The sequence below is a fragment of the Sorex araneus genome, chromosome 1, assembly GCF_027595985.1.
Source record: "Sorex araneus isolate mSorAra2 chromosome 1, mSorAra2.pri, whole genome shotgun sequence".
In the NCBI taxonomy this organism is placed as follows: domain Eukaryota; kingdom Metazoa; phylum Chordata; class Mammalia; order Eulipotyphla; family Soricidae; genus Sorex; species Sorex araneus.
This window is the reverse complement of record NC_073302.1, coordinates 396,041-423,629: the sequence shown is the minus strand read 5'-3', so window position 1 is coordinate 423,629 and position 27,589 is coordinate 396,041. Positions and strand designations below refer to the sequence as shown.

The following is a 27,589-nucleotide window of genomic DNA, read 5'->3' as shown; positions in this document are numbered from 1 at the left end:
CCTGTGGGCTGCCCCGGCCACAGGCCCAGCTGCTGGCCTCTCCACGCTGCAGGGGGATGGACTCCATAGCATGCCCGAGTGGACTCCGAGCCACACACAGCGGGGCTGGGGGCGGGTATGTGCCCAGCCCTGGGCAACCCGTTAGACTCCCCCCCTCCGCACTGGCCAGTGAGCAAGTGGTGCCCGTTCTCTCAGCGCTGCCAGAAGAGGAAGGAAGGGAGGATGAGGAGGGGCCCCCAGGCACTGCAGCAGGCCGCAGCCCCGGGGGCCTGGCGGCTCCACCCAGGGACAGAGCAGGCTGGTGGCCAGGGACCGGACACTGGGGCCTACAGGTGCCCCTGCTTGAGCCCAGCTCTCCTGGGGAGAGCTTTCCGCCACTCGGGGCAGGAAGCACAGGAAAGGGATGTGGGGGGTGCACATTCCTGGGGGTGGGCCGTCCGCACCAGGCTCCCTGCCTGGCACCCTCGGGCCTCACCCCCTCGCAGGGGGCTGCCCCTTCCTCTCCGAGGGTTCAGCGGGGGCTCTGCACACGGCCAGCCCCAGCAGTGTCCCTGGGGCCAGGGGCGGCAATGAGCACACGGCAGGCGGGCGTCCCACGTTTACTGGGCAGGGGCGTCGTCCAGCAGCTGGTGGAGGCTGGCCAGCACGCGGCCCAGGTGCGAGCCCTCCCAGAACACTTTGCCGCAGCCGGCGCAGCAGAAGAAACGGCGCAGGTCCGTCCTGCGCAGCACGGCGGCGGGCACGGCGGCCAGCTGCAGGCGGGCGCCGCTGGGCAGCGTGGCCGGCGTGCGGCTCCGCAGGTCCGACAGCTCCAGCCAGGGGCACGGCGGGTCGTAGGTGTAGCCCCCCGGGGCCTCCTCTGGGGTCGAGCCTGCAGAGAGGGACGGGACGTCACGTCCTGGCCCTGACCGGGGGCCCCCTCCCCGGCCGCTCAGTCCATCCCGGTGGGTGGTCCCAGGGCTCACCTGGCTCCTCTCTCTGGGTGGTCTCATCCCCTGTCAATCAAGAGCAGCGCCTCAGCGCGGCCCGCCCCAGCAGAGAGGGCAGAGGGCAGGCGGGAGGGCCCCCTCCCACGGGAACTCGCACCTTGGAGGGTTCTTGGGGCCCAAAGGTCCTTGGGAAGCATGGGGGGGCTGGCGCGGGGGCGGGCGGGGGCGGCCCATCTGCTGATGAGCTGATAAACCCTCTGCCAAGAAGCTTTCGCAACGTGCCAGCTTGGTGGGAGGGGCCGCCAACCCCGGCCAGGGAGGGGCAGGCGGGGGGGGGGCACCCTCGAGCACCCCTCGACCCTGAACCCCTCAAGGCCGGGTGCCGGCCGAGGGCCTTCCTGGCCCCTTCCCAGAAGGCTGAGCCCTCCCGACCCACCCATCCCTGCCGGGCGCAGGGTCCCGCTGCCTCTAGGCTGGGCACTGGCACTCGCACCTGCGCGGCCGGGGCTCGGTCCCACCAGCTGCTCCATGGTCTCCCGGGAGATCTTCAGGTACTGGTCAGAGTTACAGGCCTGGGGGCAGAGCGCAGCTGAGGGTCCAGCCCCACACCCCCAACCCTCCGTGGATGGCGCCAGGCCTGGTGCCCGCTCCAGTGGGTGGGCACTGCAGGGCACGGTAACTTTCGGTGTCCAACCCTTGGTGCCCCCACGCGGGGAGCCAGGCCCAGCAAGGGGGCAGGGGTGGCCGGCTCTGGTGCCCTTTCCAGACGGGACACTCCCGGGACTCGGCCTGGGACAGGGGGCACTGTCCAGCCCCCAGCTCGGGGCTGCGGGCCCCGGGCAGGGGCTGGGGTCCTGGGGGCTTAGTGCCCTGGATAATGCGTCAGCTGGGGGCGGTGGCCGGTGCCACGGGGTGTGCCCACGTCAGGGGCGGTGCCCTTTTCCCACGAGCTTTCGACATGGGCTGGTTTTTCCTGTGGCGGCCCCTCCTCCAGCGCGGCCAGGCTGGCCAGGGCAGAGCCCCCCTCGGGCTTCCCGCCCTGAAGGGCCAGTCCGGGCTGCGGGCCGGGCGCGGGCCCGCAGGTGTGGGAGGGCGCAGGGCGCGGGGCGGGGCCTCCTGGGGGGCTGCGGCCTTCCCAGGCCCAGCTCCTGCTGAGTCATGCACACACTCAGCTCCCGGTCCCGGACCTGGCCCCACCCTCGGGAACCACCGGGGCCGGATTTCCCACGGTCCGTTGGCTGGTCGGTGCTGCCCGCCGCCGGCCTTGTACCCCAGTATGGCCCGGGAGGCCGGCCCCCGCCCCCAGCTGGAAAAGCCGGTTCTGTGTGTGCTCCCTGGCCCTCTGCAGCCTCCTGGCCACCCAGCGGGAGGCGAGGGGCGTGCCCAGCTCCCACGTCCCTCCCGGACGCGCGGAAGCCCCTCCCCCTCCGTGAGGGGGCCGGTTTCCGGGCTCCGCAGGTCCTCAGCTTTGCCTGGCGGGCACTGGCCAGGGGCACAGGCCGTGGCTTCCGGTGGCCCAAGGTCCCAGGGGTCTCCGGAGCGAGCGCAGAGGGGCTGGGAAGGCGCAAGCTGCTGGGTCCCACGGCTCCCCGGGGATGGACCCCGCCCGCCTGACTCAGGTGCGGTGCCTGGGCTGGGTCGGGCAGCTGGGCAGCTCTGCAGAGGCCGGAGGGGGCCGCAGGGGCAGCCGCAGGGTGCAGAGGGCGCTTGCACAGGAGTGGACGGCTCCCAGCCACCTGCCAGCGTGCAGAGACGCGGCAAGGTCTGGCCTGAGCAATCTCTGCGCCCCTCCCCCAGCATGGCAGAGGGGGTGCAAGGCTCCAGCACTGCCCAGAGAGCAGCTGTGTGGGGCCGGCCACCGGGCTTGTGGACACCACAAACCCACCGGCCCGCACCCTAGGCCGCGCTGCTGGAACACGGCCGCGCCAGCATCAGGGACGGTGCCAGGCAGCCTGGTTTCTAGGGATCAGAGTGGCAGGAAGGGAGGCCTGTCCAGGAGGCTCCCACACGCCACTGCCCACGTCCTGCCCAGCAGAGCCCAAGAGGGACTCTCTCAGGGGACCTGGGGTTTGCCCAGTCCCGCTGGGGCTGGCTGAGTGGACCACTGGGTTAGCGCAAGGCTGAGAGAAGCCACCGCACCCCCACGCGAGAGGTGGGGGGGTTCCCGGGCTGCCTTGGGCCACTGCCTGGGAGTGGAGTGGCCTCTGCTCCAGGCTGTTCGCTGCCCATTTGGTCCAGCCATGTGTCACTCCACACAGATGGCTGTCCGGGGGGGTCCTCGGAGAGCGCATCCACCCTGACCCCATCTGCCCAGCGTCATACCCTGGGGAGACAGGAAGGAGGTAGGTGGGGCTGACACCTCAGGGCGGCGAGAGCACCACCTGGCCCAGCTCGAGCCGGAGGTCAGGCCCGTGGGCTGCTGTCGCCCTGGTGACGTCCAGACCCCCCGGGGTCTGTGGGTGGGGCTCAGCTCCCCGTGCCTGTGACCTGTGCATCATGTGAGCAGGTGGGGGTTCTGCGGGAGGGTCCTGGGTGAACCTTGCCCGGGACCTCGACACTGCACCCAACTCAGGAGCAGGCGCTGGCCGTGCACGCAGCCCACTCCGGCCAACCCCAGCCCAGCACAGGGGCCCCAGGGCCCTTCAAGAGTGACCCTGAGCAGAGGCAGAGTCCCACCCCAAACCAAAACCCACGGCCGCGACGGCGTGGAGGGGGGCCTCACGTCCCTCCCCGGCACGCCCCGAGTGTGGAGACCCTGGGCAAGCCCGGAGCAAGGATCAGCCCTGGCCCCCCGCCGGCGCCACCTGCGGGCACCGGCCCAGGGGTCCCGGGGCAGATGCCTACGTGCCCCGCGCGGGCCCAGGGCAAAGTCCCTGCACTTGGGCGCTCGGGACCCTCCCCGCGGGCCGCAGTCTGGGTGGGTGGCCTGGGCCGGGGCAGGGTGGGCGACGCCGGGAAGGCCAGGCCCCCGACGCTCGGGCGGGCGCGCGCCCCAGCCGGCGGCGGCCTTTCCCAGACGGGGGAGGGGCGCGGGCCGTGAGAACCGGCGGCGGCGGCGCGTGGGAAAGTGGGAGGAGGGCGGCGGGGCGGGGCCCTGGGAACTGCCCGCCGGCCTTTGAAAGGGCCACTCAGGGCGCCGCCGATTCAAAAGCAAACGGCCGGCAGCCAGCCTTCCCGCGCCCGGGGGCGGGCCGCGGGGGGCGCGCGGGGCGGGGGTAGCGCACCCTTCGGTACCCCCGGCGGGGCCGGCGCCGGGCAGGAGGCCCCCACAGCACTCTGAACGGGTGCAAGGCTCATCCCGGAGGACTTCCTGGAGGAAGCTGTGCGTGCTAGTGGCCCAGGGCGGGGTTTTCTGCAGAGGGGGCAGGGCACGCCCCAGAGTGCAGACCCCCGGAGCGACGCCAACCTCCCCATGCAGCGTGGGGCTGGGGGCGTGGCCCCTGCACCCCCATTCCTCACCGCTGTGTGTGTGGGGGGGCCCACCTCTAAGAAGCAGGAGACACCCCCATCTCGGACGGGACTCGAGCTGGGGTCATGCGGCTGGCAGGGGGCAGGCCAGGACCACCCACACCTGGCCTCCTCCCCCAGCCCTGCAGCTGGGCTGACTCTCCTGGGAGGGTCACCTGAGCATTCCCCAGGTCACATGTCTGACGGGGCGGGGCTGGGCCCCCAGTTCTGCGGTGGGAGATGGGCTGCGCTTCGGGGCCCGCTCTGCCACAGCCCCCAGTGTATGTCCCTCAGGGGGCAGATGTCAGCGCTCCCGGCGCCCCCACTCCCGCGGGACACGCAGGGGGACAGTAAAAATAGGCAGGCAGGGGTCGGCAGGCCTTTTTTTAACTGGAGCCTCTGTGATAAAGTATTTTCCCAGGCCATGCTGGGAACGGCCTCTTGGCGGCCACTGCTGTGAGCTGGCCCTTGGTCCTTGGCTCTGGGGTCACCACTTGGGTCCCTGGCCCTGGCCCTCACCCTCGACCTGGGCAGGCAGGGCTGTCTGTGCTCCAGCCCCAGCCCCTCCTGCAGCACAGGCAGATGCCCAGAAGGGCTGGCACTGGCCAGTGGGTGCAGGGTGGGGGGAGGGGAAGGGTCAATGGGTGTTGGGGATGGGGGCACCTGGGGGGTATCCGGAGATATGAGACGTAGATTACAGCCAGCGTATGTGGGGGGTGAGGTGTGTGTAGGCCAGTGGGTACGTGTGCATGTGTGTGGGGGTGTGAGATGTGGATTACAGCGTATGGGGGGTGAGGTGTGTATTGTACTGGGCAGTGGGTACGTGTGGTGTATAGAGTGGGTGTGGGTTCATGTGTACAGTGTGTGGGGTGTGGGTACACATGGTATATAGAGTGTGTGGAGGGGTGTAGGTACATGTGTATAGTGTGTGGTATGTGGGTACGTGTGGTGTATAGAGTGTTGCGGGGTGTGGGTACATGTGGTATATAGTGTGTGGGTGTAGGTACATGTGTACCATGTGTGGGGTGTGGGTACATGTGTGTATAGTGTGTGGGGGGTGTGGTATGTGTGGTGTACAGAGAGTGTGTGAGGGGTGTGGTACGTGTGGTGTATAGAGTGTGGGGGGTGTGGTACGTGTGGTGTATAGTGTGGGGGTTGTTGTATAGTGTGTATGGTGTGGTACATGTAGTGTATAGTGGGGGGTTGTGGTACGTGTGGTGTACAGTGTGAGTGTAGGGGGTGTGGTATGTGCAGTGTATAGCGTGTGTGTGGATTGTGGTATGTGTGGTGTATAGTGTGTGTGTGGGTGTTGTATAGTGTGTGTGGTATGGTACATGTAGTGTATAGTGGGGGGTTGTGGTACATGTGGTATATAGTGTGAGTGTGGGGGTGTGGTATGTGCGCTGTATAGCGTGTGTGTGGATTGTGGTACGTGTGGTGTATAGTGTGTGTGGGGGTGTTGTAGTGTGTGTGGTATGTTACGTGTAGTGTATAGTGGGGGGTGGTGCGTGTGGTGTACAGTGTGTGGTGGGGTGTGGTACATGTGTATAGAGTGTGGGGGGTGCTGTAGAGTGTGTTTGGTGTGGTATGTGTGGTGTAGAGTGGGGGGGTGGTACGTGTGGTGTGTAGTGTGTGGGGGGCTGTGGGGTGAGATGAGTATGTGGCTGCACAGGCTGTGGGTGCGGGTCTCTGTGTGTATGAGGTGTGGGGGTGGGGGTGTGGGGGTGTGCGGACCCCGTGTCCTGTGTCCACAGGGAAGCTGGGCAGCGTCCCCAGGGCCTCCTGAGGTGGCACCAGCACAGCAGGAAGAAGCGGGAGAGTGAAAGGGCCAGCAGGGCTGCAGGGCCGCGGAGGGCTGTGGCTGCCCTGTGGCGGGGCCTGCCGGAGCCTCCGGCCGCCTCCCTGCACACCAGGGCGCAGAGCTGGGCGCTCGCAGCCGGTCCCCTTCCCCGGGCTGTGGGGTGCCTGCCTGGCTCTGGCCCCGGCCCTCCCCGCTGCCCACTTCCTGTTTTCTTAAGCGAGGCCGGCAGTGCTGCAAGCTCATTAAAATGCCGCCTGGGCAGGCAGGCGGGCGGGCGGCCGGACGTCCTGGGGTCTCTGCAGCACAAAGAGGCTGAGGAAGACCTAGCCCGGGCCTGCGGCGTGAGGAAGAGCCAGGGCCGCCCCACACGCAGCGGCCCCAGCGGGTGCCTTGTGCTCCCGGGCCAGACACGGGCACTGCACAGCGGGACGTGGTCGCAGTGAAGGGAGGGCCACGGCACCTACCTGACAGCGGTGGAAGATGTCCGAGGGGGTCACGCGCACACGGAAGTGCCTGAGCACGGCGGCCGCCTGCTGCCGGGCCTTGAGGGAACAGTCCACAGCGAGGCAGCGGCCAGGGCCCACCAGCGACCGCAGCTGCAGAACAGGGCCGGAATGTCCCCACATGCGGCCAGGGTCCCTGAGTTTCCCCACACCCCCAGCCAAAGGCCCCGGGGTTCCATGTCTGGTCAGGATCCCTGAGTTTTCCCGTGCCTGGCCGAAGCCCCCGGTGTCCCCAGAGTCCCATGTCCGGTCAGGGTCCCTGAGCATCCCAGCACCTGGTCGTAGCCCTAAGCGTCCCCTCCCCTGGGCAGTGACAGCCAGGAATGGGGCTCACCTGGTGGTAAGGCTGCCCGGATGTCAGGATGATCCTTTCCTCCTGGAGGGCCACCTGTGCAGAAGAGAGGGCCTCGAGGGCCGTCCCGAAGGAGAGAGCAGCCTGGGCCAGAGGCCCACGGCACAGCCAGGTGGTCCATGGCGTGCCCAGGGGACCCCCCAGAACTGGCTCCCACCCACCTCTGTAGCCCCTGCCCCCTGGGGCACCGACTGGAACCACACGTGGGATGAATGTGATCTTCAGGTGTACCCATGCATGTGTGTGCAGTGACTGCACACACATGTGCATATGTAAACTTGCGTGTGAACACTTCCTTGTGCATGCACACACAACTACAAATGTTCACACGCGCACATGCCTGGTCTGAGCACCAAATGTGAAAATGAGAATGTAGCGTGTGCATGTGTATATGAGGAAATGAGTGTACATGAATACACATGGGTGTGTCACGGACATGCGTGTATGCAGGTGAGCATGTGTGGGCAAGCATGCTGGCATGCAGACATGTGTGCATTTGCAAGTCAGCACACGTCTGAGCACGTAAGTGAGCACTGAGTGTGCAAGAATCTGGGTCTGAGCAAGTGAGTGTGGAGAGAACACAGGTCCCGAGCAGCAGTGTAGAGAGGTGAGGCCAGGTGTGCAGGCCACACGGCTGAGTGCCAGCTGCACGGTGGACAGCCCAGTCCCTGAGCACCATCAGTCCCAAAAACCAAAAAAGGAAATGAACATTAGGGGCTGAAGCAACAGCACAGCGGGGAGGGCGTTTGCCTTTGCACAGGGCCGACCTGGGTTCGATCCCCAGCATCCCTTATGGTCCCCGAGCAGCGCCAGGAGTAATTCCTGAGTGCATGAGCCAGGAGTAACCCCTGAGCATCGCCGGGTGTGACCCAAAAACAAACGAAAAAAGAAATGAACATTAAAGAAAGTGCAGGGAGGGCGGGGGCAAGAGAGAAGACAGTGGGGAGGATGCTTTCCTTACAGCTGACCTGGGCTCCATCCCTGGCATCCTGAGCACCACCAGAAGGGACTCCTGAGTGCAAAGTCAGGAGTGACCCCTGAGCACCGCCAGGTGTGGCCCCAAAACCAAAAAAAAAAAAAAAAAGGAATAAAAATTTAAGTAAATGCAAGGCCACAGAGCTGGGTTTAAGGCACTCGCCTGGCATGTGGCCGGCCCGTCTGATCCCCTGCACCAGTGTGGGCCCCAGAGCCCCCGCAGGAGTGATTTCTGAATGCAGATCCAGGTGTGGCCCCAAAGGGAAACAAAAATCCCTTAAAACAAACGAGTATAGGGGCTGGAGAGATAGCACAGCGGGTAGGGCGTTTGCCTTGCACACAGCTGACCAGGGTTCAAATCCCAGCATCCCATATGGTCCCCTGAGCACGGCCAGGGGTAATTCCTGAGTGCAGAGCCAGGAGTAAACCCTGTGCATCGCCGGGTGTGACCCAAAAAGCAAAAACAAACAAACGAGTATAACAGCGCTGAGAGCTGAAAACGGACCACCAGGAGCACCTGGCGTGGGCAAAGCGCGCCTGAAACCCATGGTCGGGTGTGGACGTCCACCTAGCCAACAGCCGAGGGGCAGCCGGGCTGGCCACAACAGAGGGAGTGGGCGCCTGCCCTGCTCACAGACCCTGAGCTGCCCTCACAACTCCAGCGCGGCCATGCAGCCAGGGGGCTAGTGCTGGACACCAGCCCCGTCCCAAAGCTGAAAAGTTCCTGGTGCCAAGCTCCATGCCCAAAGTCGGGACGAGGGTCTCCCCAGACCCGAGGAGTCTCTTCTCCACAGGGGGGGCCAGCGTGGGTACAGGGACCTGCGTATGGGCGAGGGGCTGCGGGTGGGCAGGACGGGTGGGCCGGTGAGGGAGTGTGCAGGGGGCCACGTGGGGGTGCAAGTGGCTGCGAGCCCGGGGGGTCGGCCAGGGCCTGGGGAGGGAGGAAGTCCTGGCCCCAAGGGGGCCGCCGTGGGCCGGCAGGGCGGGAGAGGGGCCCACCCGCTTCTTCCCGCGGCCCCGCCCCGCTCACCTCGGCCGCCCGGCGGTGGCCGTCGCGGGCGCCCAGCACGGTCACGTCGGCGCCCAGACAGCGGAGGCAGCGCGCCAGGCCCCCCAGCATGTTGTCGCAGACCACGCGGAAGGCGCGGACCGGCACTTCGGGGGTCGCGGGCTGGGCCGCAGCCGCCGGCTCCTGCAACACCGCGGGCTCAGGACCCCAGCCCCGCCTCGCCCCCGGGGTCTTCCCGCGCCGCTCGGGCTCATTCCTGGCTTTGCACTCGGAAATTCATGACTGCAGGCAGTAGGGGGGCCACGCGGACGCCGGACCCCGGCTCAGTCGCGTGCAAGGCAGGCGCCCTGCCCGCTGCAGTCTCCCTGGGCGCGCTGCCGCCTCCCGGCAGGCCTCAGCCTTGCTTCCACTGCCCCATCCTGCACGGAGCCCCCGCCTCGCGCCAGACTAAGGGCCCCAGGGCCCCACCCACCTGTGGGGGCAGGGCTGAGGCCTCCTGTGGGGCGTGGCTCTCCCTGCTCCCTGGTCCGGGGTTCGAGGCCAGGTCCCCCGCCAGCTCCCGGTACACCTCCAGCAGGCTGTAGACGTCAGCCGCTGCGGGAGGGCAGGGCCAGGCGTGGGGCGCAGTGCGGGGGAGGGGGGGTGTGGGGGCGGTGGGGCCGGGCGGCTACCTGCGTAGACCCGCTGCCCCTCGCTCAGCGGCCGCCGGTCCCAGTTGGAAATCTGCTGGGCCTTGTCCAGGGGCTTCCCGAGCACCTGCTGGACCAGGAGGCTGAGGCCCCTCGGCCCGCCGGGAACCTCCGCATTGGGTTTCTCTCTCTCCCGCATCTGCCGGGACAGAACCTGGCGGTGAGGGCCGGGGCCCGCGGGGGACTGCCCTGTCCCCGCTTGCTGACCACTGACCTGCTGGTGCACCAGCTGCAGGTCCACGGCCCCCCGGAGCTGCCTGGCGGCGTGGGCCAAGCTGGGGTCAAGAGCGCCCAGTCTGCGCAGGTCTCCCGCCAGCTCGTAGCCTGCGGGCAGGGCCGTCAGCGTGACCGGGCACCCCAGGGCCGGCTCCAAGGGCACACCCGTGGGCGGGGCTGGCTGGGCCAGGCTCACCCAGCTTGGTGATGGAGGGGTCCGAGAGCAGCCGGGACACCAGCTGGCAGAAGGCCTGGGCCCCTGGCCCCCCCGGCGGCTGCCAGAGCCGCAGCAGGTCCAGCAGGAACACGTGACCGTCCACGGCCACCTGCATGAGCGACGGCCTGGGCCGGTCCCCCACTCCGAAGAAAGGCCTCCACTCCAGGTCCACGCCAACCACCTGGCCAGGCTGAGACGGGGCTGGCGTGAGCGCCCCCCTCAGCCCTGGCGCCTGGTGGGACCGGGCTGCCCCCGTCTGCCCCGAGGAGCCCGATGCCAGCCGTGCGGGGTCCTGACTGGCCAGAGCCCAGCACTGGGGGGCAGCTTCCCTCCCAGAGCCGGGGCTAGGGGACGCTGGAGCGGCGTGGACGGCACGGCCACAGGCTGCCAGGCGCCCACCTGCAGTAGCCGGGCCTCATGCTGGCCCAGGTCCTCGGAGGAGGCCAGCACGTGGATGGCGCCTCTGGGTATAGGGAGCTGGTAGAAGTCGTCCTTCTGGTCCTCCAAGGCCACCTCCACTGTCCTGGGGATGGGGACAGAGCTGGAGGTTCCTCAGCCGGCGGCCCTGGGCGGTCAGACCACGCCCACCTCCCCAGGGGGGCAGGTGAGCCGAGAAGGGGCTCCCACACCCCGCCGGCACGGCGCTCACCTCTCGTCCAGCTGGAGCCGGCCCAGCTCTGCAGCCACGGCCGCGGGCAGGCACGTGACGGGCAGCGAGAGGTCCAGGGCACAGCGGGCCACGGTGGCTGCGTCGTTGTGGACATCCAGCTGTCGGAGCAGCTGCTTCTGCAGCCACTCGCTCTGGCCCACCAGGTCCTGGGGCAGGGGGCAGGACAGGCGCTGCAGGCGAGCTCTGGCCCCTCGGGCTGCCCCCCAGAGCCGTGCCCTCCTGCCCCTGACTGTGGCTGCTCCTGGATCGGGCCGAGCCGGGGCCCAGAACAGGCAGGGAGGGCCTGTGGGCTCGGCCTGGGAAAGCGGGAGTGCTGTCGAGGGCCCTGGCAGAAAGAGGCCCCGTGGCCCCTGCCCTGCCCCCACCAGGGCCTGCTGGCCACAGGGCCCACTCCCCAGATGGCCACCACCCTAGCCGCCGCGGTTCCCACGTGGACAATAAGTGGAAGCCCCACATTCCTCAGGATGTCCGCTGCTCTTCCGGCCCGCGCAGCCTTGGCACCCAGGGGGACAGCCTTCCGGGCCTTGCCCAGCGGGGGGCGGGGGGGCTCTACGTTCCTCTCTGATGACTCACACCCCACCCCCACCCCCCCGCCGGGGCAGCTCAGCACTGCCCCCCAGTGGGTGCACCCTCTTGTCCACACGGACCCCACTTGTGCCTCCCGTGGGCCTGAAGGCGGCTCTGGCATCGGGGTGACCCCAGGCCTGGGCAGCCCACCCTCTCAAGCCCTGCATGACCCGAGGGGCAACTCTAGGGAGCGGGCACGGGGCAGGAGCAGGGCTGGGCAAGCAGACACACGGCCCCTTGGGGACTGCAAATCCTGGATGCATCTTCAGAGGTCTACATACCTGAAGGCACAGCTGGGGTACAGGGGCCCCGCCCTCAGGCGGCGGGGAGCTGGGTCCCAGGGGCCAGTAGGAGCCAGCAGGAGGCCCCGCCCACCCGCACCAGTGGGCGGGCCAGAGGGACGCCCCGCCCGCCCATGGGAGTGGCCACAAGAACGCCCCGCCCCTCCAGTGGGCGGGGCCAGCAGGACTCCCACCCAGGCCAAGCTCAGGAGGCCTCTGGGTTCACAGGGACTCAGGGACTCACCTGCACAAAGTCCACCCAGTCCTCCTGAGACAGGCTTCCCTGCAGAAGTGAGGTGAAGGTGGCCTTTCCCTGTGGGCACTGGCACCCCTCCCTCAGTGCCCCAGGGCACACAGGGGCACGCACCTCTACAAACCGCTTGTGACACAGGTAGCGAAGAGCAGCCAGGCGCCGCTGGGTGACCGCGTGAGGGCACAGAGCTGGAAGAAAGGCCAGGCTCAGTGCAGGTGGGCATGGGGACCCCTGTCAATGGAGCTCCAGCCCCCCTGCTCCCTGCCCCAGAGCCTTCCCTCTTCTGGAGAGCCCCACCTCCCCTTTGGACCTGGGAGAGCTGCCCCGTTCTGCTTCCGAGACCCCAACACTATCTGCAGCAGAGCCTGGGGGTGCAGCTTGGGAGCTGCTCCCACACACAAGCCCCCCAAAAGCTCAGGCCAAGGGCACTGGGCAGTGGCCGGCAAGGCCTCTCACAGACTGCAGTGACAGGTGCGGGCCAGCCCATCTGAAAGAAGCTGAGAGAACAGGGAAGACAGGCTGGGTTGAGCAGATGGGAGCCGAGCATGGCAGGCTGTTGGGGGTGGGGCTGGTGGTGTTGGCTTCTGGGCACATCCGTGGTGCTGGCGGGACCACGAGGTGCCAGGGGTGCAGGAACTCGAGTCAGCGCTCGGCCACCCGGCTGCCCTCTCCAGCCATCGAGTTAGTGCGTGAGGGTCAGGAAAGCTAAGAGCACTGGTGATGGGACAGCCAGCGAGAGGGGTGGCAGGGCCCTGGGCTCAATCTGGGTTTCACACAGTGCTCCTGTGTGGCCCCTGAGCACGGATGGGTGGGACCCCTCCAAGAAGCCAACCAGCAGAAACAGCAGAGGCAGCAGAAGATGAGACAGATGACACTGAATTAAAAAGCTCTTGCAGGAAAGGGAACCTGGACCATGAACGGGAGTGCGGGGCATGTGACTGATGGACCACTGTCCTCAGCTCAGCAGGGGACACGCAGTCCTGGGAAGGGCTGGAGACAGACACACCAGGGGCCACAAGCTCATCAGCACAGAGTGGTGGCCCCTCGTGCCTGCGAGAGGCCAGTGGCAGCAGGACAGGAGACACCTGTGGCCCACGAGAGGAAGACTCCGTGCGAGGGCCAGCAGGACAGAGCAAGTGGGACAGCACAGGCTGCAGTCCATGGCTGGCTGCACACCAGCAAAGAGGAGAGCAGGACTTCTTTGTTTTGTTTTGTTTTGGGCCAACCCTGGCGATGCTCAGGGGTTACTCCTGGCTCTGCACTCAGGAGTCACTCTTGGCGCTGCTCAGGGGACCACATGGGATGTCGGGGATGGAACCCAGGTTGGCTGCGTGCAAGTCAAGCACCCTACCATGGTACTATCCCTTTGGCCCCAGAGAACAGGAGCTTTACAAACATCTTCACCCTGCAGGCAACACATAGGACTCACAACAGCTGACAAGGGAAGCTTCATGGAGCAAGCAAAAGCTGAACAAACTGTGGTGCCACATGCACACATACACACATGTATACATGTGCTCACACACATCCATACACATGCACACAACCATGCACACCTACACATGTGCACCTGTGCAATACTCCACACATGTGCTCACATATGCACAGAACATGCATGTGCATATATTCTTAGTCGTGTGCATGTTCACACATACACTGCACACATCACACACATGTCCATGAGTACGTGAGCACACTCCCACCATTCACATGCACACACCTATGTACACGTTCACACGTGTACAGACACGTATACAAGTGTGAAACCAGTCATCCACAAGCACACATATATGGACACAACATACATGCACATTCATACACATATGTATTCACACACACATGTATACATACATTCAGATTCCAATGCATGTGCACATTCAGACATGTGCATATGTCCCCATACACATGCACATTTACACACAATATCATATTCACACACAATTCCCACACATGTGAATGCACACGTGAATTCACATGTGTGCATGCTGGAACATGACCCAATCACAGAGCAAAGAAGTCCTGTCACTTGAGAACACAGAGGAGCGGGTCCTGTGCTGGCCGACGGGCCAGACGAACACGGTCTTCCTGCACATGGGACAGTGCCCAGCATGCAGGTGTCACTGCGGGTGGGGCCCCAAGCACAGGCCAGGGCTGCAGCGGCAGGCAGGGTGGCTGCGGGCCCAGAGCCAGTGGAGATGAGTCTGGGCTGTGTCAAGATGACTGCATCAGGTTTGAGTGTCATTATGTGAGGATGATGACAGCAGACACAGCCTCAAACACAGTGAAGACCAAGACCCTGTGATCAGCATCAGTCGTAGCTGGCCAAACAGAGCGAGAGTTTGTTCTGTGAAATGGCTGGATTTTGCAGTCCGGCTAATGGGGAGAAGCGGAGGAAGCACTGGGAACAGACTCTGACTCATCGCAGCCTAGGGCCTTGGTGAAGCTGACGGGCATCAAGAGCCATAGCACAGCGGGGAGGGCACCTGCCCTGCACACAGCCCGCTAGCTTCCAGCACCACGTGGTGTCCCCTGAGCCTGCCAGGAGTAAGCCCTGAGCACCATTGGGTGTGGCTACAACACAAAACAGAGCACAAGTGGCCCGGGCATGCTGGGGCTTCACGTGGAAGACCACAGGGGAGTTCCGCCCAGCCCGGCCTTGGCAGGAAGTGGTCACCCGGGGGAGGAAAGAGCAGGGCAACTCCCTGAGGCATGGGCTGTGGCACTGGGTGCTTGGCCTCCGGGAATGCCCAGTGCAGCCTGGTGCCAGCACACAGGCCAGGTGCCCAGTAAGAGCACGCTGGCCAGCTTGGCAGTCCGGGGGCGCTCGGGAGTACAAGGGTTTCTCAGACCCTCACCTTCACGCACAGAAAGGGCACCAGCTGAAGCGCAGTGCCACCCTGAGCAACCCCGGGAGGCACAGCGGGTCACAGGCAACGCACCCAGCGCTGTGTGCAGGGGCGGGGCCGCCACGGGCGGGGCTCTGTCTCACCCGGGTCCAGGCCATAGTGCTTCTGGAGGCGCAGCACCTGCCGGCTCAGCTCTCTGGGGTTCAGCCGCTCCAGTTTCTGGCAGGCCACGTGTGGGTACTGTCTACTGGAGAACACCAAAGTTAATTCATCACGAAGTTCTCTGTCCAGCCATGATATGCACGCACAGTGTAGGGTCAGAGACAAAGAGCAGCTGCAGTCCTTCCCAGGGCCACATGCACAGGCCTTGCACAGGTCCGATCTGTGCCTCTACTTCCCGGGCATTCTGTGTCCACAACTGCTCCCTCCTCCTGGTCAGACGACACTGACAAGCTCTGCTTGGTGGGAAGCTCAGCCATTACCACAGTACAGCTGGTAGCACTGATGACACCCCTGCAACAGTGCAGCACTACTACAGCCCTGCAACAGTGTGGCACTATAATACCCTGCAACATTACAGCCCTGAAACAGTGTGGCACTATAATACCCTGCAACACTACAGCCCTGCAACAGTGTGGCACTATAATACCCCTGCAACACTACAGCCCTGCAACAGTGTGGCACTATAATACCCTGCAATACTACAGCCCTGCAATAGTGCAGCATTACTACAGCCCTGCAACAGTGTGGCACTATAATACCCCTGCAACACTACAGCCCTGCAATAGTGCAGCATTACTACAGCCCTGCAACAGTGTGGCACTATAATACCCCTGCAATACTACAGCCCTGCAATAGTGCAGCATTACTACAGCCCTGCAACAGTGTGGCACTATAATACCCCTGCAACACTACAGCCCTGCAATAGTGCAGATTGCTACAGCCCTGCAACAGTGTGGCACTATAATACCCTGCAATACTACAGCCCTGCAATAGTGCAGCATTGCTACAGCCCTGCAACAGTGTGGCACTAATACCCCTGCAACACTACAGCCCTGCAACAGTGTGGCACTATAATACCCCTGCAACACTACAGCCCCGCAACAGTGTGGCACTATAATACCCTGCAATACTACAGCCCCGCAACAGTGTGGCGCTATAATACCCCTGCAACACTACAGCCCTGCAACAGTGTGGCACTATAATACCCTGCAATACTACAGCCCTGCAATAGTGCATTACTACAGCCCTGCAACAGTGTGGCACTATAATACCCTGCAACACTACAGCCCTGCAATAGTGCAGATTGCTACAGCCCTGCAACAGTGTGTCACTATAATACCCCTGCAACACTACAGCCCTGCAACAGTGTGGCACTATAATACCCCTGCAATACTACAGCGTTATTACACTCATGCAATGAGTCAGCATGACTAACCCTGCAAAAGAATGGCGTGCAGTTTTGTGATTTTTTTTGCCCCTCACCCCCACCCTGGGAAGGCTGGTCCCTTGGCTCAGGCCCCCAAGTTCATGCCTTTTCCTTCCCGTCCATCCTGACCCTGGGTCTGACTTACTCTTCTAAAGTTCGGAGGGTTCCCACCACCCGCTGGGCCTCCTTCAGGACATCCTGCACACCTGCCCCAAGGCAGCACCAGACAAATCCCTGTCCTGCGTTTTCCTTCTGGGAAGTTCCCTTGACAGAACCTCACTGTTTGCCCTCTATCTCTAACTTGCCCCCTCCTCTGTTTGGGCCACACCCAGTGATGCTCAGGGTTACTCTTGGCTCGCGCGCAGGAATCATCCCTGATGCCGGGATCAAACTCAGGTCAGCCACATACAAATGTTCTCCCAACTGTCCTCTCCCCCCGCCCCCTTCTGTCTGTCTGTCTTGTATTATCTGGGGGGATGGCATCTTCAATATTGGAGCGTTCATCTGACATGATGTGCTCAAGAATAAAAGCTCTGCTCCAGAAAGTCCTGCTGGTGAATTAAGATCTACCTTGCTCCCTCAAGAAGCTAAAAATGGAGCTAGCCCCAGACCTTGCAACCCCCGTTCTGGGAATCGGTCCAGGAACAGAAAAGCATGAACACAGAAGGCCGCATTCAGGACCCCGCATGTGCCTCAGAGGCAAGCACAGGCCTGGCTTCTAAGGAAACCTACACACTGCTTCATGCACCTTCTGAGCACTGGGCCCGATCCTGTCCGGGAACCAGGCAGCTTCCAGCACTGCGAGGTGTGTCCTGGAGACCCCCAGCACTCCAGGTGTGGATGGAGACCCCAGGATCCTCAGGTGTGGCCTAAAGACCCCCAGTATCCCAAGTATGGCCCAGAGACCCCCAGTACCCCAGGTATGGCCCAAAGACCCCCCAGTATCCCAGATATGGCCTGGAGACCCCCAGTGCAGCCAGGTATGAGCTGAAGACCCTCAGCACCCCAGGTATGGCCTGAAGACCCCCAGTGCCCCAGGTATGAACACTGGCTCTGTGCTCAGGGCTCACTCCTGGTGAGTTTGGGGTACTGTTTGTCATGCTGGGGATGGAACCCTTGTGCAAGGCAAGCACTTTTCCTGCTGTCCTCTCTCGGCCTTTATTTTGAACCAGCATAAACTGAAAAGCATCAGTGTCCTGTGGGCTGAGCCCCTGGGTGGGCACAGCCATGCTTGGATCCGGAGTTTCTTCACTCGGTCGAGTTCAGCTGCCTTTGCTGAGAAGCGGAGCTAGCTCCCTCCCTCCCTCCCTCCCTCCCTCCCTCTCTTTCATTTTTTTGGAGGCCACACCCTGGCAGTGCTCAGGGCTTACTTCTGGCTCTCCACTCAGGGATGACAGATGGCTCCTGGTGGTACCTGAAGCACTGTCAGCCAGGGTGGCTGCGTGCTAGCTACCTCCCTTCTGTCCCAGCCCTCCAGCCCCTGTCCTACTTTTCCTCTGCTAATGAGAACTCCGTTTCCTTCCTTTGCAATATCTGATGACCAATTTAGGGTCGTGGGTCATGCCATTCACACACGTGTGGTAAGTGCCTATGGGTCTGTGACCTTGCCAGCCAGTGTCCCTTTATTCTCTGACCCAGCCCACTCAAGAACCAGGTGCATACGCACACTTACTTGTACACAATGCACCCACACATGCACACACCCACTGCACACACGCACACATACCTACTGCATTTACACACACGTGCACCCACTACATGTACACAAATACCCACTGCATGCACACACAAGCACACATGTACCCACTGCATCTACACACATGCACCCACTGCCTGTACCCACATGCATGTACCAACTGCATGTATACACATGCACCCACGGCACACATATGCATACACTATACGTACATTTGCACCCAGTTCACACACATGCATGCACATGTGCCCTGTGTGCACACACGCAAGCTCAGAACATGTGCAGTGTATGCACGGCCTGTCCTCTGTGGCAGCTGGACACGTGTCACACAGGTATAAGAAGTCTCCTTGGGTCGGGAGGGCCCGGCAGTGTGACCTCCGGCTGGCAGAGAAGAGCTGCCACCCCTCCTGGCTCCCCGCACGGGCAGAGCCTGGTGGCTCTGCCCAGGCCTCACCTCGCCACCACACCGATCTTGAAGCCCGGACGGCACCAGGAGTCCATGAGGCCCAGCAGCCGGCGCTGCAGCTCCGGGAAGCCGGCCACGTAGCGCTCCACGAGGTTCAGGTCGTTCTGGAGCAGCAGGGGCACGCTCATCTGGGGAGAGGACCCGCTGCACTCCGGCGCCACAGGGCCAGGGCCCCTGTCCCGAGAGCAGGGGCCCCGCGGGAAGCCCCTCCTCCACAAGCAGGGGCTCCCTGAGAACGGGAGAGCCACGGCGAGGCCAGACAGAGCGGCATCGTGGCCCAGGTGACTCGCCGTGCCGGCCGCTCCTCCCTCCCGCTAGTGTGCGCTGTCCAGCCCTCCTGTCTCTGGGGCCACACAGGCCAGGCCGCCAGAGGCCCGACACGGGGGCCCAAGTCTGAGCCCGGGGGTCCTGGCCAGCTCTATGAGCCACCCAGGGGGGCAGGGGAAGCACAGCCCAGTACCCAAGCCATTTTGGGAGTCTCAGCTGGACCTGGCTACGATGAAGGACACTCACCTTCTCCACATCCAGTTCCGGCTGCAGCTTCAGCTTCATGCCCAACAGCACAGCCTGGCGGGTAGGGGGTGGGTCAGGGGGTGCCAGAGGGACTGGGTCCACCTCTGCCTGTGAACACAGGCCCAGCTGCAGCGGAGCCCAGCCAAGGCTGCCCGGGAGCCCTAGGCTCTGCCCCCGGGCAGCCTCACCACAAACCACCAGAAGCCACATCTGCCGGGGCTGGGGGGCTGGGGGGGCTGGTAAGGGTCTCACTGTGGAGCAGGTCTTTGGGGTGCCGGTAGAGCGGTAGAGGTCTAATGGTGGGGGCTGCTTATGGGGCCGAGTGGGGATCTGGTCTGTCGGGTCTGGTGGGCGTCTGGCCGTGTGGGGGCTGGTGGTGCAGGTCGCTAGCGAGGTCTGGCCAGGGGGGCCGAGGCAGCCCCAACACCTGCACCTGCGCAGGAGGCAGGTCCCGCCGAGGAGCGCCTGCACGTCCCGAGCCCAGGATAGCGGCCTGGGAAAGGGCGGGTCCACCCGCTGCCCGTGCTGGGCCAGCGCTCGGCCACGCCCAGCAGGTCCCAGAGCCCAGGGTCCAGGTGTGGGCGGGGCCTTAGCGGCGCGGTGTGGGCGGGGCCGGAGTTGGCGCAGGTGGGGGAGGGGGCGGGGGGCCGGGCAGGTGCCTGTTCTTGGGGCTCTGGGCTCTCTCCTCCCGACCCAGTACGTCAGAATCCCCAGCCCGCCCTGTCTGGCCACGGAGTGGTGTCCCCAGGGGCGTCCACACTTCCGGCCAGCCCTGGGCCAGCGCCCCGCGGGCAGGGTGGGCAGGGTGGGCGCAGCACCCAGCTCCCAGGCCCTTGGACAGGCTCTGTGGGTGTGGGGGGGCGGCCTGCAGGGAGGGGTCTCCCGTGCATCTCTGGGCACTGTGGAGAGGGTCGTTCCCACTGGAGGGGACCACTCTGCAGGGGCCCAAACGCCCACCCAGGACGCTCCCTGGAGGCTGGAGGCAGGTTTCTGTCAGGGCTGGAGGAAGGTGCTGGGCTGGGGGTCCTGGCCCCCCACAGGGAGGACTCCAGCTGGGCCGTGGGAACCTCTGGCAGCCGGTGTGGGCAAAGACGGGGAGGATGGCGAGGGGCTCGGCCGGGCGCTGGGACGGCCGTGCCGCGGTGGCCACCGCCCGGCACAGGCCGGTCCGCACGGCCTCTCACCTCTGGAGCTGGAGTCAGGAGCTTTCTTTTTTTTTCCTCCAGCAAAGCTATCTTTTTACCTTGATAAGCTGTTTAAAAAATGTAAATAAAATAACCGGGCAGACAAAAGCCGCATTCATGCCGCCCAGCGCGGCCCCGGCCCGCCACGCAGGGGCGCAGCGCGGGGCTCGGGCGCCTGCTAATCCGAGCGGACAGGCCTCAATGCGGCTTCCCGGCGCGCCGGTGGGCACTGGGGCATGCAGGCTGCGCGGGACAATGGCCTTTCTTCACAGAAGGGGCCCGCGCAGGACAAGAGCGCCCTTTGTGTGGGACCCGCGCCCGCAGCCCAGACGCGCTTTGAAAGGCTCGGGAACAGAGGCCTCCGGAACGCTGGCCGCCTTCTGCTGGGCCCTGTGGGCTGCAGGGCCGCCGCATTGTCCTGGGCCCGGCGCCTCTCGGCACCTCGGCCACTGTGCCAGTCCTTCCCGCACCCCAACCCCTCCGGCAGGGGCCGCACTGGAGGTGTGGCGGGGTGAGTGGATGGGAGGGGCCCAGTGACGGTCAATATCTGCCTGTGGGACCCCCAGGACCGGGAGGGCCCCATCTTCCTCTCAGAATCTTCCGGGATAAAATGAGAGCCAACAGTGCTCACAGACTCACCCGCCCCAAGGTGTTCCCAGGGAACTGCTGACTCCACCCCCCAGCTGACATGCACTGACCCAGCGCTTCCCTGGAGCTTGTGTCCCGTGGGGTCAGCCGCTGGCCAGAGAGGCAGCAAGGGTCCCAAGGCTGCCCCACGCCTGTGCAGACAGCGAATGTGCTCAGACGAGACTCCCAGTCAGGAGGGCCGCCCCCGGGTCTCTGGGGCTGCTGGGAGGCTGGGCGTGGGCCAGCAACAACAGCCTCACAATGTCCAGGCCAGCAATGGCTGACCCTGCGACCCTGCTGTGGGCAGGCGCCTCCTCAGAGGAGGGAGAGAGGCACCAAGTGGCCAGGCTCTCCTGACCGGGCCTCACCCCTGCAGGGCACCAAATCCTCTGCAGCAAGCCCTCGGGTGAGAGGCCGGCCCCAGTCGCTCACCTCCTTGAACTTGCCCTCCTGCTGCAGGCGCTGTATGTGGCCCAGCAGGGGTCTCTGTGCTGTGTCCTGCAGCTCGAAGATGCTGACCAGGGGCTCCACCAGGCCTGGGGGGCTGTCAATGATCAGGCAGCAGGCCCGGGCCTGCAGCTGAGTCAACTCTGCATCCCCCTGCAAGAAGCGAGACCACCTGTGTGGGCGCAGCTGTGAGGACTGGGGGCTCTAAGGACAGGGTGCTGTGGGAACGGGGTGCTGTGAGGACTGGGTGCTGTGAGGAATGGGTGCTGTGAGGCCTGAGTGCTGTGAGGACTGGGTGCTGTGCTGACTGGGTGCTGTGAGGATGGGGTGCTATGAGGACGGGGTGCTGTGAGGAATGGGTGCTGTGAGGATGGGGTGCTGTGAGGAATGGGTGCTGTGAGGACGGGGTGCTGTGAGGACGGGGTGCTGTGCTGACCAGGTGCTGTGAGGACTGGGTACTGTGCTGACGGGGTGCTGTGAGGACGGGGTGCTGTGAGGACGGGGTGCTGTGAGGAATGGGTGCTGTGAGGACGGGGTGCTGTGAGGACTGGGTGCTGTGAGGACGGGGTGCTGTGAGGACTGGGTGCTGTGAGGACTGGGTGCTGTGAGGACGGGGTGCTGTGAGGAATGGGTGCTGTGAGGACTGGGTGCTGTGAGGACGGGGTGCTGTGAGGACGGGGTGCTGTGAGGCCTGGGTGCTGTGCTGACTGGGTGCTGTGAGGACGGGGTGCTGTGCTGACTGGGTGCTGTGAGGATGGGGTGCTGTGAGGACGGGGTGCTACGCCTCAGGCAGGGGTGCTGTTGACAGGCACGGGTGGCAGGAGGCTGCAGACCATGGCCTGGGTGGAAGGCTCACCAGCACTCGGGCCCGAGTTCACGGCTTGGCGGGAGCGGCTCACCTGGGCAAGGTGGGCCCCAGCCGGGGGTGCTGCCTGCAGCCAGTGCTGAAGCTCGCGGGTGATCCAGGCCTCCGGGGAGGAGCTCTTGGAGCGCCAGCGCTTCCTGCCTTCCAGCAGGTCCAGCAGCTGCACCCGAGGGTCGTCCAGGGCAGCAAAGACCTGCCAGGCCTCCTCCTGGGTCAGAACACAGGCCTCGTCCGACCAGGCCAGGGGCGCTGCTCCCGGCCTCGAGCGTGTGCAGGCCGTGAGGCTGGGCACGTCACACGGGCCGAGGCAGGGCAGCAATGTGCGCGCTTGCCCTGCAGGCAGCCGACCCCAGTCGGAGAGGTCCCTGGCACCACCCGGCCCAAGCACCAGGCGTGGCCAGAAACCCGAGACAAGTTCTAGAAGTGATGGGAGAACTGAGCCCCTCGTGGCTGGGAGTCTGACAGACAGGACCTGGCCGGCCGCAGGGGATCTCACCGCAAGCGCCGCTGAAGGCCAGCACAGAGAAACGGCAGCCCCAGGTTCCGTCTGCGTGCGTGCGTGCGTGCGTGCGTGCGGGGGCCTGTGGCCCCAAGCCCAAACAAGCAGAGCCAGCCCCCGGCTTCAGAGGCCTGAGCACAGGCCACACACGTGGGGGCCCCCACTCACCTGCTGCTGGTTTCCAGAGAGACACAGCGAGTGCAGGGGCTGCTGCAGACACGGGCGGGGGTCCCGGCCTGGGGGGAGACGTGGGCTGGGAAAGGCCCTACAGAGCCTTCTGGAGCTGCTGCAGTCAGGGACCCTGGCCGGGGCAGCCCCACCCGCCACCATGACCGCACAGCCCAGGGGAGCCTGCCACACTCACCAGGACCCCTCCAGACACCCAGCTGGGGCCAGGGGTCAGCTTCCAGGACCCCATGCCGGGCTCCCCCACCCAGGCTCGCAGCAGTGCACCCCCCGTGGCCCCACCAGTACTCACCCCTGAGAGGACACTCAGAGGCAGGGTCCCCGGCAGGCTCGGTGGCCAGGCCAGGGCTGCTGGGGTCCCCTGGGTCCATTCTGGGAGGAAGCAGAGGTGACAGATGTAGCAGGGCGGGGCCCCCGGGTTCCCCAGGGTCTGTGGGGTCACTGGGGCTGCAGCACCCACAGTTCTGCCCCTCCGACACCGTGGGCACCCCCAAAGCTGCAGCTGACCAGGTTCCTCGCCTCGCCCGGAAGCTGGGCCAGGCCGCGGCCCTGACTCTGCCTTCCTGTGTCCAGTCTTCCTGCTCTCCACTCCCCAGCGCACACCAGAGACTCGCACGGCCACCTGTCCCTCTGCTCTGGCCCGCTGGCCCTGACCGGCCAGGCACCCGCAGGCCTGCAGCTGTGTGCAGACACGGGGCACGGGCAGGCTACTGTGGGGACTGGGAGTGTCCCTCGGCCCCTCCTAGGTCTCCACCTGCCTCCCTGCCCCAGGACCCGCGCTTGCAGGCGGCAGTGGGGTTCAGAGGGCGACGCTCCCAGGAAAGGAGTTTCTGGGAGTCCAAAGCACAGGGGTTCCGGTTCTGAGCAGTGTCCCTGGCCGGCCACCCTGCCCCGGTGACACTGCCGGCGTGTGGGGTGAGCCCTGACCGCACCACGCGGGCTTCACCCGTCGTGCTCGCTCCCACGGTGACACCTTGGCCTGGGCTTCCCCAGCTCCGCGCGGGCCCTGCGCTGGGCGGGTGCCCCCTCCCGCCCTCCTTTCCTTCCTTTGTTCCGTTTTTGGGGCCACACCCAGCTGTGCTCAGGGGCCAGTCCTGGCAGGGGCCCCTGTGCGGTGCAGGCCCCGAGCCTCCCAGCCCGCCGCTGGGTCCCTCTCGTGACCGCCCGACTCCGGCCAGCCCTGAGTCCAAGTACCACGTGGACGTGCGGCTCGGTGCCCCCCGCCCCCCATGCCCTTCCCAGGAAGGGCCACGCCGCACTAGCCGCCCTTCCCAGGCCGCGGGGCTCGGGCGCCCTCTGCTGGCCGCTGCGGGCGGGGCCGCGTGACGTCACAGGCCCGCCCGGGCGCCGGGGCCCCGGTGGGCAGGGGGACAGGCGTGACGCCAGGCCGGCCGGCCGGCCGCGGGGGGCTGCTGCGCCCCGGACGCCCTCGGCAAGTCCGCGCGGCGACCAGGACCACCGACCCGGCGTGCCCAGCCTCGGCATCCGGGTCCACCGCGACCCAAGCGAGCCCCGCCCCGTCCTCCCGTGGGCCCCACCTGCTGCCCCGCCCCTGCAGCGCCGAAGTTGGGGAGGGTCCCCCAGGTGGTTCTTGGGGGGTGAGGGAGCTTCAGCGGCCCCACAGTCCTCTGGGGGCGGAGCGGTGACCCCGAGGGGTGTGGCCTGCGCGCCCACCTCTTCCTCAAGGCCGATTCCGGGAGCCTCGCTCCTGCGCTGTCTCCCAGGCTGTTTTGCAGGAGTGGGGGCTCGCAGGAAGAAGGGGGGTGCTCCCTGCTGGGCCTCCTGAGGTGCTGTCACAGCTGGAGCCTCAGGACAAGGCCCTCTGCCGGTCCGGACAGACGTCCCCCACTGCCTGTGGCCACACCCAGTGTCCAGGCCGTGTGCGGGTGCTGTTGGGGGTTTCTTCTGGTGTTAATGAGGCGGGGTTAGAGCTGGCACTGGAGTCTAGGCCTGCAGTGGCGAGGCCTTGGGTGCCATCATGGTGGACAGAGAGGAAAGGGAAGCTTCCGACGATCTCTGTCCCGTGCTTCACGCTAAGCAGGGCCAGGTCAGAGGCAGAGGGCCGCCCGCCCGGGCCAGACTGGCTGTTCTCACGGCTGCTGCCCACCAATTCCAGATGTGGGTGGCGATGCGCTTCCCAGGACAGGAGTGGAAGGAGGAGGCCCAGCCTCCGTAACACTGACCCTCTGTTTCCTGGTTTCCACAGGGCAGGGAGAGGGTAGTGCTGGCCACCGCTGGTCCCGCAGCACGGTCAGGTGCGGCCTGAGACCTCTGCCTGCCACCAGAGGCCCTTGTCTGTTTTTTTTTGTTTGTTTGTTTATGTTTTGTTTTGTTTGGCTTTTTTTTTTCTTTTTGGGTCACACCCAGCAATGCACAGGGGTCACTCCTGGCTCAAGCACTCAGGAATTACTCCTGGTGGTGCTCAAGGGACTATATGGGATGCTGGGTGTGGCCCAAGAGGTTCCCCCACCCCCTGGAAAAGGCATGTGCTCTTGATGGCCGCTGCCCACCTCCGACCCGCCAGAGCCCAGGTCGGCTGTGTGCAAGGCAAACGCCCTCCCCGCTGTGCCCCTTGTTTGGCTTTTTGGATCATACCTTTTTGGGTCAGGGGTTCCTCCTGGCTCTGCACTCAGGAATTAGTCCCGACGGTGCTCAGGGTACCATATGGGATGCCAGGGAGCGAACCCGGTCAGTCGTGTACAAGGCCAACGCCCCACTCACTGACTGTCACTCTGGCGCCAAGCGCTTGTCTTTCGGTAGCTGAGGCACCTGTCTGTGGCCCTCGAATCAAGAGGGCTCCTATGAGCAGAGACCACCTTGGGGCCTCTCCTGGCCCCCCAGTCTCTAGTCAAGGTTCATGCCTGCGGCTGAGCCCTCCACAGCCACACGGGCCGGCTGGCTCCATGGCTGGGGGAGGGTTGGCAAACCAGCCCTCGATCCTCGGGGACCAAGGGCTCAAGGACACAGGGTGTGCTCCTACGGGCTGCAATGTGGGGTCCCCAGGACCTGCAGGGAGCCTGGCACGCAGTCACTGGGCCCTTGGAAAGCGTGCCCTTTCTCCAGCGGTTTGGGGGGATCTGGTGTGAGACGGGCTGGTGTCCCTTCTGGTCAGCCCAACACAAAAGCTGCCCTCACGGGGCACTGGGTGGGGACAGGGGCAGTGGCCCGGCCCAAGGCCCTGGGGGCTGCCACGTCTCGGGCTGCTCACCCCACCCACAACCCTCCTGCTGTCAGAGGCTGTCGTCACTGCTTTATCAGCTTCGCACTGTTGCCCAATCCTCTGCTTAGACCGTTTCTTGGGAGCTTCCTCCTCAGCACTCAGGGCGTGTCCTTGGCATTGTGTTGGGCTGTGCCCAGGGACACAGGTGCCACCCTGTGCCAGGCTGTCCTTGCTGCCTTGCCCCACTCCTTCCCTGATCCGCAGCCTGCTGCTGAGAGGGTCCACCCACACGGGCTCAGGCAGAAGGGCCTGGCGGGTCGGAGGTGGGCAGCGGCCAGCAAGAGCACGTGCCTTTTCGGGGGGGGGGGTGGGGGAGCCTCTTGGGCCATACCCAGCGAGGGCTTACTCCTGGCTCTGTGCTAGGTGACTGCTCCTGGCAGGCTCTGGGGACTCTGTGGTGCCAGGGATCACGCCTGGGCGGACCACATGCAGGGCAAGTTCCCTCCCCACGTCCCATCACTCCAGCCCTAGCAACGGTGCGGAAAGGCCAGAGGGCAGCGTGTCGCCCTGGTTCCCGGTCACCCACAGCCCCACAAAGCTGAAGCCAAACTTCCTGTTTCAGCTCCTAATGGGGAAGTGATGTAGACAAGCAGGAAGACAGGAGAGGGCCCCTCTCGGGGTGGGAATCCCCGGGAAAGGTGCTCCTGAGGCCGCAGAAAGTGAGCACAGGAAGTAAGGCCTGACGAGACCCGCCTGGCACCCAGAGACCCCAAGCAGGCTAGACCCTCTGCGAGAAGCTCCACAGGAGCAAAGGCCAAGGCAGGAATCCCAAAGAGGACCACTGACCACTCCTAACTACCCTTTTGGCAAACACCTCTCAACAGGCTCGCACCTGGGGCAGGTCGTGGAGCCCCACAGGCGCCCCCTGAACCGAGGAAGCGTGTGCCCACCTACCCGGCCCTGTGCTGCCCTGCCCGTGGCCGAGCACCAGGTGTGGACCGCGTTTCCTCTCTCGCTTTCTCTCCCTCCTTCCCCTTCCTAAAAACCTCCAACTAAACATCTGTCCACTTCACCGCTGCCCACTCCCGAAACTCCTCTCTGCGAGCACAGACAAGGACGGGAAGGTCTGGCAAGGCCTGGGGCTGGGGGTCCCTGGGGAGCCCTGGGTGGTGGGGAAGACCAAGCGGAGGGCGGTGTGGCGCGAGGCCCACGCGTGCGGGACTGGTGTCCGCCCTGACCAGTCCAGCCTTCCCAGCAGGCCAGGTGGCCTGGGCGGCCTGGGAGAAAGTGACCATCTCGCATAAGCCAGCCGCGGTGGGGGGACGCCGACCTCGGGGGACCGATGCCCACTGCGTCCGTGTGGGCTGGCGGGGCCCGGCCGCCCGTCCAGTCCCGTCCCTTTCTGGGGCTGGACCCCCGCGGGGTCCGGAGCAGCTCGGGGCGCCCAGGCCTTCAGAGGGCGGGGCCCGGGCACGCCGGGTGGAGTTCACTGCAAGCAGCTTGGACCTGGAGTCCCCCGCCTCGGGTTCCCCACTGGAACGAGCGGCGACCCGGGCAGGGACCCCCGATCTGCAGATGCGGCCCCGCGCCCTCCACCCTCCGGCCCGGCCCGGCCCGCTCACCTGACCCGGCGGAGCCTCCGGAACCTTGGCCCGGTGGCGGCTGCAGAGTCCGGGAGGGCACGGACGGCTTTCCCGGGGCACCGGCACGGACGGCTTTCCCAGGGCGCCGCGGCGGGCCGGAAGCGCGCCGGGTGCACGCG

At 65.2% G+C, this 27,589-nt stretch overlaps 1 protein-coding gene across 9 annotated transcripts; it reads right to left on the bottom strand.

Moving 5' to 3' along the window:
• Positions 1-586: 586 nt before the first annotated feature.
• EXD3 (exonuclease 3'-5' domain containing 3) lies at positions 587-27,589 on the bottom strand. Of its 9 annotated transcripts, none has more exons than XM_055144172.1 (22): positions 27,450-27,589; positions 22,960-23,039; positions 22,650-22,717; positions 22,017-22,190; positions 21,103-21,270; positions 18,860-18,913; positions 18,335-18,474; positions 14,899-15,002; positions 12,024-12,097; positions 11,901-11,939; positions 10,788-10,954; positions 10,538-10,661; positions 10,118-10,328; positions 9,920-10,029; positions 9,688-9,844; positions 9,489-9,610; positions 9,038-9,199; positions 7,015-7,068; positions 6,642-6,773; positions 1,423-1,501; positions 966-995; positions 587-871 (listed from the first exon to the last, which is right to left on the bottom strand). In XM_055144172.1, exons 2-22 carry the CDS (start codon positions 23,036-23,038, stop codon positions 600-602), a joined length of 2,520 nt encoding a protein of 839 aa, XP_055000147.1. In that variant the 5' UTR covers position 23,039; positions 27,450-27,589; the 3' UTR covers positions 587-599. The 9 variants fall into 9 exon arrangements, 7 of the variants coding, with proteins under 7 accessions (XP_055000147.1, XP_055000150.1, XP_055000149.1 ...); XM_055144175.1 differs by having other exon boundaries at positions 14,899-14,999; XM_055144174.1 differs by lacking the exon at positions 27,450-27,589 and adding an exon at positions 24,342-26,101.

Excerpts from the sequence above, each read along its gene's own strand:
- EXD3 (XM_055144172.1), bottom strand. The coding sequence starts at position 23,038 with ATGGACCCAGGGGACCCCAGCAGCCCTGGCCTGGCCACCGAGCCTGCC. Across the intron at positions 18,475-18,859 it reads CGGAACTGGATGTGGAGAAG|ATGAGCGTGCCCCTGCTGCT; the intron begins GTGAGTGTCCTT and ends TCCTCTCCCCAG. Across the intron at positions 10,329-10,537 it reads ATGAGGCCCGGCTACTGCAG|CCTGGCCAGGTGGTTGGCGT; the intron begins GTGGGCGCCTGG and ends GCCCCGTCTCAG.